This window comes from Canis lupus, chromosome 4 (genome assembly GCF_011100685.1).
Source record: "Canis lupus familiaris isolate Mischka breed German Shepherd chromosome 4, alternate assembly UU_Cfam_GSD_1.0, whole genome shotgun sequence".
In the NCBI taxonomy this organism is placed as follows: domain Eukaryota; kingdom Metazoa; phylum Chordata; class Mammalia; order Carnivora; family Canidae; genus Canis; species Canis lupus.
The window spans coordinates 61,505,243-61,515,711 of NC_049225.1; the positions used below are offsets into that span (position 1 = coordinate 61,505,243).

General features: G+C 41.1%; 1 protein-coding gene across 1 annotated transcript; it reads left to right on the forward strand.

Annotated features, from left to right (window-relative positions):
- Positions 1–666: 666 nt before the first annotated feature.
- On the forward strand, positions 667–10,244 carry ESM1 (endothelial cell specific molecule 1). Its single transcript, XM_038535101.1, has 3 exons — positions 667–1,416; positions 4,980–5,132; positions 8,695–10,244. The coding sequence occupies exons 1-3, from the start codon at positions 1,113–1,115 to the stop codon at positions 8,790–8,792; spliced, it is 555 nt and encodes a 184-aa protein (XP_038391029.1). The 5' UTR covers positions 667–1,112; the 3' UTR covers positions 8,793–10,244.
- The last annotated feature ends 225 nt before the right edge of the window (positions 10,245–10,469 follow it).

Consider the following 10,469-nt stretch of genomic DNA (forward strand, 5'->3'; position numbering starts at 1 on the left):
CATAGCTTGAAGACCCCGTTTCCTGATGGGTAATGTTTTCCCTTCCCAGTGACTTGCCTCTCTGGGCCACGTTCCGATTTCCCTGCTGGCTCACTTGTTTCCTTGGGCTGGCTGCCTTGTTTGGCGGTTTCTAGTGAGGGCTCTGATAGATGCCAGGAGCGAGGGGAAGAGCTCCGAAGGGGCTCAGTCATTGGACAGGCACACTCGGTGATGGATGAGCCCTCTCCCCAGGGAGTTTTGGGTCAGAAGAAGTCTGATAAGTTTTTCCAGAACCCAGTAACGCAGAAACGGTGCCAGCAGCATCTTACCTCTTCTGTGGGTTTTGTTATTGAGTTTAAAGAAAATTCTCAGGGGCCGTTCCACATCTTATTAGAAATACAGCTCCATCCACGATAAACTTAGCTATATGTGCTATGAATTGTTTTAGAGATAACGTTTGAGGGGAGGGGTGGGAGGAAGGAAGAGAGGGGCCTTTAAAAAAAAAATCTCTTTCAAAATATTTTCCTTCTTCTAAGTATTGAAAAGGCACAATATAACCCTTTCTTCTTGCAAATGATCTCATAGCTATTTATTGAGGGGGAAATACCAAATGTTTATTTATTTTGTTTAAAGGAGCTTCTTTCGGCCTGATGATTCACGTCGATATCATTTTCCTCCTCACTACAGAGGCTCCGAGACAAAGCCACAGCCCAAGTGATATGCCGGTGTCAGAACAATTCCTGTCCTGAGGACGGTATGCAACCTTCTTTATTCCCCCTTCGCAGACGTCCTTGAGCCCTTGAGACGGATGTGAGCGAGTTTTTCAGTGCTCATGCAAAACAACCATCTAAACATAACAGATGACATCAGCTTGGGCTTTTCAATTCCTGGATGGCAGCGGCGTGTTAATCCAGCCTTCATCCTGGATTTCATAAACTAAAACAAGAGCGCCTGGCAAGAGGACAGCATTGCTGCTGGGTTGAGGAAATTGATGACGGGGAAACATGCGGGCAACCCAGTGTATAAAACTCATAAACGTGTAGGCAGAGGCTCAGCTACCACTTTGGACAGCTGCTTCCCGCCTGCAAGGACCACGCCGCCCGCGGGAAGCCGAGCCCGAGCCCCGGGGAGACATGAAGAGCCTCTTGCTGCTGCTGGCCACGCTCCTGGTCCCTGCGCACCTGGCGGCGGCCTGGAGCGCCAGGTATGCGGTGGACTGTCCCGAGCGCTGCGACAGCGCCGGGTGCAAGAGCAGCCTGCGCTGCAAGAGGACGGTGCTGGACGACTGCGGCTGCTGCCGCGTGTGCGCCGCGGGGCCCGGCGAGACCTGCTACCGCACCGTGTCGGCCATGGACGGCGTCAAGTGCGGCCCGGGGCTCAGGTGTCAGTTCTACAGTGAGGAGGATGACTTTGGTGACGAGTTCGGAATCTGCAAAGGTAAAGGGTCACCCCTTGCCTCTACCCCGGCCCCGAGATTGGGGGGTGGGGGGGCACACCTGAGGGCTGTCAGCCAGCGTGGGAGGTGCGGAGGCTTCGCTGGCAAGGACAAGAGGGAAGATGCAGGTGGCTTTAGGGACAAGGCCCAGCACAGGCGGTGTCACCGGGAGAGAAAGGAGGAGCACTCTGCAAGCAGCACTGAACCCCTGGTGCAGGAAAGCATAGAAAGCAGGAGGGCGTTTCCCTCCATGAGGGTAGGAGATTCTAAGAAAAGCATCGCAGGGGATCCCCGGGTGGCTCAGCGGTTTAGCGCCTGCCTTCAGCCCAGGGCGCCATCCTGGAGTCCTGAGATCGAGTCCTGCGTCGGGCTCCCTGCATGGAGCCTGCTTCTCCCTCTGCCTGTGTCTCTGCCTCTCTCTCTCTCTCTCTCTCTATGTCTATCATGAATAAATAAATAAAATCTTTAAAAAAAAAAAAAGCATTTCAATGAAAAATTGTGTTACCTCCCTTTCTGGAAAACTTTAGGAACTTGACAAGTAATTGGTTTGCATGGTTTAGGTGCTCTCTCTCCTGCAAGCAGTGATTACAGAGATCTGCGCTAGATAACCTCTAGCGGCCTCTAGCCAGAGGCTTAGTGATTCTTTGATCCTGAAAGGGTCCCGGCGTTGGAGGGCATCTCTCAAAATCAACTATTTCTGATGAACACTAATGCGCTTTGTGCAGTAGGATGGGCTTAAGCCATCTATCAGAATGATTCACCTTCTTGAAAGAAGGTACCCCAAAGTATAAAACAAACCCCATGCCACTTTATAAAGGTGTTCAGTCATCTAGAAGAATAGCAGATGGTTTAAGACAAGTAAAAATAACAGCAAAGAAAGATTTAAAAATTGGAAGTCTGTGAAGAATGAGAGTTTCCAGACTTGAAGAAAAACGTCATTAGGCTGAAATCATAGCTAAACCATGTATAGTTAAAACATTTGTAGAATTTATTTCAAACTTAGTGACTGTAGTTTAAAAGGTTTAGAATCCAAAGGATGGTGATTTTGAGATATTCTCTATGGGGATACTTCCTGGTGTCATCATTAAAAGCCATTATCAAGATGAAACACTTAGGCTATTTGGCCCCATTCATCAGTTTCTTAATACAAAGAAGTTTTTAAGATGGGACTGGGAAATTTATTTCTTGTATTTTCTGTCTTATTTAATTCTTAGATTTTCTGTATTTAATTTGTACTGTATGCTTTTATGAGTGATGATCATCCACCACGGAGCCAGTCTCATGAATTCGCCTACCTTTTAGACAAATATTTTACAAGCTAATTTACCTTTTAATCCACAACATATGCTAAGGATTAGGAAATACATGCTGGGACTACTAGGAGAATCTTATTTTTTGCTCAGTTTATTTTTGTTTGTAACCAACGAAAGGCAGAATAGCGAGGAATCTTTTTATTTTTGGTGAACACTCACAAACATTTAAGCTGGATAGGAGCTGTATTTTCTGCAAAATCACAGGATTTCACACAAGGAAATTAGAGAGGAAGTGGTTAATAGAACCATACTTATGATATAGCAAGGATATGCAGTGCATCGCTTTTTCTCTTGGCATAAGAATCGCCTCTGTAAGTGTGATTGTAAAAAAAATAAAATAAAATAAATGTGATTGTAAATGCACTGTCACATTTGGGTAAAGAAATGTTGCAAGGCATCTGGGATCTTTTGCAGTCTAACATTCTACTGAATGACTGAGGTAGCTGTTAATGGGATAGATTTTTTAAAATGTATTTAAGATTGTTCTTTTTGGCATGATTCACATTGCAAACGAGTCTCGTTTCAAACATTTTTCTCTCTGCTGGAAATAGTGACCTTGTGTGAACCTCAGTAACTCCACACAGAGACATAGAATTTTGCTGTAGGCAAACTCCCTCCTCCTGCTTTTTCACTGAACACGCCTAGGAAAACTGTATACTTTAGCGGCACATCCAGATGTTTTCTAAATATTCAGACATTTGGCATTATGCTGCCAAGCTAACAATCAGCCAGCCAACACATATTTACTGAACACCTGCTATCTGGCCAACACTATTCAATACGCAGTGGGGGGGGGGGGGTGTGTGTGTGTGTGGGCAACAGAAGTATAACTAGAATTTGGCTAAAGTTTTAGTCTTTGATATCACTAGAGACACAGTCAAACCCCAATCCTGTGTGCGTTTCTGCAAGGGGCTTTTTAAGGTTTTTTAAAAAGAACTGTTCTTCCCGGCAGAGAGGCCAGTGTTTAAACCCAGGCTCCTCGGCAATCTGAAGAATGCCAGGAAGCATCATCCTAAATATCCTCCAAAAATAAATTTCATTAATGTCTACATTGATCATTCCATGGAATATTAGATTACTAAAGGCTCAGCTGCTTCACCACTTGTTTCTTCCCCTAGGTATGATTGTACACTTACGAGAATATTCTCATGCCAAGAGAATAAATGTTCCACATCCATTCCACTTGATTGTTAAAAGCTGGGTGGTCAAAAAAAAAAAAAAAAAAGACTGGGTCACCTATTGAGATGCTGTCTATGTCATAAAGACCCTGCAGGGCAGCCCCGGTGGTGCAGCGGTTTAGCACCGCCTGCAGCCTGGGGTGTGATCCTGGAGGCCTGGGGTCGAGTCCCACATTGGGCTCCCTGAATGGAGTCTGCTTCTCCCTCTGCCTGTGTCTCTTTCTCTCTCTCTCTCTCTGAATAAATAAAATCTTTAAATAAAATAAAATAAAATAAAATAAAATAAAGACCCTGCATTTGTAATAAATGGGTTTGTCCACTTGAACATACTGAAGCTCAGATTTGGGGGAGGTATACAGGTAAATTCTGTGCTCTTGTTCTTAGAATGTTGCATCTTAGATTTGCAGAAGGTTTTACTAATAAACCCTCTTAAAATCCAGGGGAGTTAGGTAAATTGTGTGGCCATTTCAACAGAGAAGGTAGTTGATAAGAGCTGGAGCAGAGTGAGGACTGGTCACTTCCAGGAGAGCTGGCATAACAGCCCACCCAGCCCCTTGCCTGCATATCTAAAATGTTCACATCGTTTCTGAAGGCAGTGGATCCAAAGATCGCATCACATTCTTTAAACTCTTGGAGGAGCTGATGCATGTATGTGTCTGTTCCACTGCCCACCTCACTGGGCTGTCATAGGAACAGTGTGAAGGAAATTACGAGAACCTGTGTGTTGGTAAGCAGAAAGTGAACAGAAGTAAGGCTGGTTCAAGGATATTGGTTATGTGTAGCTGTCTTCCACTAAGCTTCACAGCAGGACACGACAGTGGAGGTGTCCATTGTCTAGTCTCAGTGTGTGATTTCACATTTGTGGCTGGAAATTCCAACTTTCAAAGCTCAGGGTTTTTTTGTTTTGTTTTGGTTTTGTTTTTTTGCTCATTTGTTTAAGAATTGGATTTTATCTGACAGTCAGGATTCGTGAGATTTGTGGAGATCTGGAGGCTGTGTGCACAGGGTCTGTGTGGCAGGGGGCTGGGGCCCAGGGAGTAGGTCCCCCTCTAACCCCCCCCCCTTTGTCCTCAGACTGCCCTTACGGCACCTTCGGGATGGACTGCAAGGAGACCTGTAACTGTCAGTCGGGCATATGTGACAGAGTGACCGGCAAGTGTCTGAAATTTCCCTTCTTCCAATATTCAGTAGCCAAGGCTTCCAACAGGAGATTTGTTTCTCACACAGGTAAGAATTGATTTCAGAGGGTGCCTGGGTGGCTGAGTCAGTTAAGCATCTGCCTGTGGCTCAGATCATGACTGAGCTCCCATCAGACTCCCTGCTCTACGGGGAGCCTGCTTCTCCCTCTCCCTCTCCCTCGAACCCTCCCCCTGTTCATGCTTGCATTCTGTCTTTCTCAAATAAATAAAACCTTTTAGCAAAAAAAAAAAATTTGATTTCTGTATAAACACTGGAAAAATAATCTCATTTTCAGTTTGAGTAATTTAAGAAACACAGATGATGAGAAGAAAGCACTCGTTTGATTTTGTTCTTTATTTCAGGAGAAAGGGGTGGTGGTTGAGTTTGGTTCTGTTACTATTTTGTTTTATCTTTAAGATTTCATTAATGATTTACATTTTTCCATAAAGTTTATCCAGTTATATGGAGAATAAATATGACTGATTACCAAAAAATATAATAAAATAACCAATATATACAAAGTCCTTCAAATTCTTCAGTGATCTGTTTTATATACATTCTAGACAAAGCTACTTCTTTCTCAGCTTCATACAGAAAAAACACACTCAGGAATTTATCAGATGAGGGTTAAGAGCCAAGAGAGAAAATATAGAACATTTCTTCTTCTTCTTCTTTTTTTTTTTTTTTTAACAAAATGGAAGTATTTAAATGGAATATTTCCAAGCATGTATTTTTATGGGTTTTGGAGAGGATAAGAGACAGTATCTGTGATTAAATTTGGGAATTATCTCTAAGCCTTTGAATGAAGTTGTAGTAATAGTCACATGATGCTTGTTCATGCATGTGTATTTCTTACCCAGGTTGTTAAAATGTGAGAAATACGGCATATAAGATGGTGCTGTGGACATATTTGGTTATCTTGTAGAATGAATAACCAGTACAGTAAAGCTTCACTAAATTGAAAGTAACTCATTTAAAACAAAATGTAGCCATAGTAACTGCTAGCTAGCATCAACAAACTATGCAATCCCCGCCCCCCCACCCCGCCCAGATATAAATAGTTGACAATCCAAGTTCATTTTATTTAGTTTTTGTTTCTGGTTCTTTGCACTTCAAGTTAACTAAGATTTGAAATATTTGGCAAATGTATTTATTACTCAGCTTTACCTCCTTCTTACACATGGTTATAATTAAGTACATTAAAAGAAAGAGGAAATACTATACTTTTAAGTGAATTATTATATTGAAGTGTGTCTATGCCCTTAAACATTAATTTAAAATAAACTCCCCCCTTTAAAACTATTAGGTATATATCTTTCTGAATATTTGATCTGGAAAATGAGATCATCATTAATACTTTAAATACTTATGACTTGTCCTACAGTCCTTGAAAAGCAAAATAGAGGGGGCACCTGGGTGGCTCAGTCAGTCAAGTGTCTGCCTTCAGCTCAGGTCATGATCTCAGGGTCCTGAGATCCAGCCTCGTGTCAGGCTCCCTGCTCAGCGAGGAATCTGCTTCTCCCTCTTCCTCTATAAGATCTCTCTCTCTCTCTCTCTTGTGCATGCTCTCTCTTAAGTAAATATATAAATAAATAAATCTTTAAAAGAAAGGAAAGCAAAATGGAAAAAGATTTTTAAGTCCTAAAAAATATTTTGTATTGAGGTGCAATTTACATAACATAAAATTGACCATTTTGAAGTGAATTCAGTGACAGTACATTAACAATGCTGCATAGCTGCCACTTTGGTCCAGTTCTAAAACATTCTCATGAGCTCAAAATAAAAGCCCAATTAAGCAATTGCCCCCATTCCTCATATCTCTCTCCTCCCAACTCCTGGTAACCATCAATCTACTTTCCAAGACCTGCACATTTTTTGAATGATTTGATTACTTCAGTACAGGTTTGAAACCTATTGTCTTAGTACAGCTAGCTGTCTCAAACACTTGCATCTTCCTATGTCTTATTTTGTTTTCTTAAAACTACGGGCTACAAAGTACTTTTTTTTTTCTACAAAGCACTTTGAAGAACAACTTTTGCATTCCTCTCCATTCATTTATGGTTGCATCTAAACCTTTCCCACTGAGAGAGAATTGAATCTCTTGTGAATTTTTTTGGTGTTTGGGATGAACGTTTGGTGGCTGTGAGAGCTCCTTTGGAATAATCCTCAAGAAGGGAACCCCCATCCCTTCGACTGCACACCCAGCCCCACACCCTCTTTTCTACTAAACTTGATTGCAGTCCCCTTCTCTTGAGCCTGCCACCCTGTGTTATTGCATGCAGATTTTGCAGATATCTTGACTACTGTATAGATGCCTTGGACACAGTTATTTCGCTGGGCGGAAGTTACATTAGGGGTTACACAAAAGATATTTCTATACCCAAATTAGGTATCAAGATTCTTGGTATAAATTTATGGGGAAAGCATTTTCTGACCTAAGATATTAGCTTCATTAGCTAAAGGAGCAGCTAAAGAGAATTACTAGTGCAGTCTTGGTAAACCTTAGTCAGGAGGTAAACCTTAGGCTGGAGAGCAGACTGTCCTAAAGGCCTCATGGAGAGGTTGCCCAGGAGCTCCTCTGCTCGTGGTCCATTGCCTCCTTTGGACTGGCCAGGGTGCATGTGGCACCACTTAGAGGAGAGGCCTTGGAGGCTCAGTCCTTCCATGGGTCTCACATCTCCTCTCTGAAGATCTGTTTACAAATCCTTTGTAAGTGGTTCCAAGGTTTGTCCACACAGGGACCTCTGGAGGTACCTTCCATACCCTGATTGCAAGAGCTTATCTTCTCTAGCTTTCTACCTATTGGCTACTGCATTCTTGGCAAGTGGGCTTCCTGCCTTCCTATTTCCACTTGTTATTGTTGTTATTGCTGTGAGATTTCCAATTTTCTAAGACTGGGAATTTACAAGTGACGTTTTTTTTTAGGGGAGTGGGGATTACTATCAAGTATCTGGAATATTTGATTTCTTTGCACACTTTCATTTGCCAGGTTGCACTAATCATACAGCATTCCATTTTAGGAAGTGCACTTTTGAAGTAAACATACCTCGCTACTCTTAGAAGCAGACAAATCTCACTTTGGAAACTTCTAAATATTACAAACTTTTATGTAGAACGAGAGCTATCCATATAAAAGTGCTGTCCTTTGATCTGCTATCTGCCTTCTGAAGCCACACAATAAGCTAATCCCTCTTCCATAACAGACTGTATGAAATTCTTACTTAGAGAGATACTCTTACATTTGCTAATTACATAAGTATTTATTAGGTGCCTGCTATGTTCCAGGCACTGTAGTAGCCGTGAACAAAATAAAGCCCCTGTCTTCTTGGAGCTGATATTCTAGTGGTGGTATGAGACATTACATGAAAAAAAAGACAAATGCATGTATAAGCTAATGGCTGGTGATGATAGATATATGAAAATAAATCATTCAGGGGGTGCTGACTTAGACGGGAGGTGCCAACTGACAGAGTAGGTGAATGCAATGAGCACAGACTCTTTGAGCCTATTAAAGATTTTATTGTAAATCCCTTGCAATACAAAAATAAAACTGTACTTCATCTTAGAGTTATAAACATCTGGACATGATGTACATTCCTTCTAATTTCAGAGCATGACATGGCATCTGGAGATGGCAATGCTGTGAGAGAAGAACTCGTAAAAGAAAATGCCCGTTCTCCTGTAATGAAATGGTTAAATCCTCGCTGATCCTGGGGGGTGGATTTCTGAGAGAAGACTCTTATTTTAATGATCATTCAACACACAGCCAACATTTTAGGAACTGTCTAGATTATAGCATATGGACATGTGATTTTGGAAGGCCAAGTGTGTGGGTCCAGGAAAAAAAAAAGTAGGCTACTAACAATCCATAAAATGCATATGACTGAACACTTTTAGATACTTGTTAAATATTTGAATGCATATAGATTTGTTAAATATGTGTTTATAGTAATACTGAAGAACTGAAAATGCAATTTAGATCATCTTAACATGGATGCAGATCAACCAAAGAGAGAGCTAGCCAAAGCTGAAGACCAGAGTGGGTTCACGCGTCCGTGACTCAGATGTACATTGATGTTGGGATACAGGATGGAGGGAGAGTGAGGAGTGAGAGAAGGTGGGGGCAGGGTGGGGGAGTATGATACTTAGGTCTTCCTTGTGGTAGCATCAATAGAATTTAGTTTTGCTTTTTATTTACTTTGGGAAAAGGCAAAACAAAACAACCCCTGAAGGAAGTGGGATGTTTGAAGCTTGTGGGAGGTTGAGTAGCAGCCTTGAACTGAGGCAGGTTTCAAAGAGCTGCTACTGGTCATGCCTAGGTTACCGTACCTGAAGGATGATTCTGGAGCAGAGGGCAAACGTACATGCCCATAAATGGTTTTAAAGAATGCCACTTCAGACTGAGAGAGCTAGGAATTATTTTGCCCCCTTGGAAGACTTGTGAAGGTAAATATTTATATAATTTTGTAACAATTATGTTAGTACGAATCATCCTCCATACCCATACTTATTACTTTCTTGAGAAGATGAACGAAATACTGTTTGTTTAAAATAGGTAGAATAAAGGTGTAACACTTCAAGGTTTCCAAACAGCCAAGGTATGGTAAATTTGTTATTAATAATTATAGTAATATTACTAGTAACGAGCATAAGAAAAATCTAGAAAAAATAGTCATTATGGATTTATAAAATGTCAGAAAATGAGCAACAGAAGGAATTTATTTAATAGTAAGTGCAGTGACTTAGATGAGTTTCAGATTTAAAGTAGAAAACACGTTTTTAGGAGGTTTGGAAGAAAGTCAATTTTCAGTAGGAAACATCAACTTTAAAGTATTGTTATTTTCTTATTTTTCTTTCCTTTAAGGTTGGTTGATAAGTGGAATTATGAGTACACTTGGGAGGATCTTAGCACAAACAGGACTGTTGTATTAGATTTTGTTAGGAAATATTTGCAGAAGTATTTTATTTGGAGTGAAGATTATTTAAGAATTATTTCACTATTTACCTATATTTTATTCTCAAAGTTTGCCAACAGACTTATGAATGTGTGTGTGTGGGAGGGTCTTTGAATGTAAGCTGAATAAGCTGTTAGGATTTGTTTTAAAAGGCAAAGTTTATGATTGTTCAATAAAAAAATAAGACAGCTGTTTTGGGTCCATTCATGACTTTGTTAAATCATTGTTATTTAAAAGATTCATCCAATGAACAGGAATTCTCATATGCATATTGAAGTTAATCTTCTCAATCGAATTTGCTGCCACAGATAAGCATTTTCTGTCAAAACATGAAGCTAGGATATTTATTTCTTTGCCCCACATTTTTGGTCTTCTCATGCCTTACAGCTTGCTGAAAAGCAGGTCCCTATATATCAACCCATTCTATAGA

Excerpts from the sequence above, each read along its gene's own strand:
- ESM1 (XM_038535101.1), top strand. The coding sequence starts at position 1,113 with ATGAAGAGCCTCTTGCTGCTGCTGGCCACGCTCCTGGTCCCTGCGCAC. Across the intron at positions 1,417-4,979 it reads CGAGTTCGGAATCTGCAAAG|ACTGCCCTTACGGCACCTTC; the intron begins GTAAAGGGTCAC and ends CTTTGTCCTCAG. Across the intron at positions 5,133-8,694 it reads GAGATTTGTTTCTCACACAG|AGCATGACATGGCATCTGGA; the intron begins GTAAGAATTGAT and ends TTCTAATTTCAG.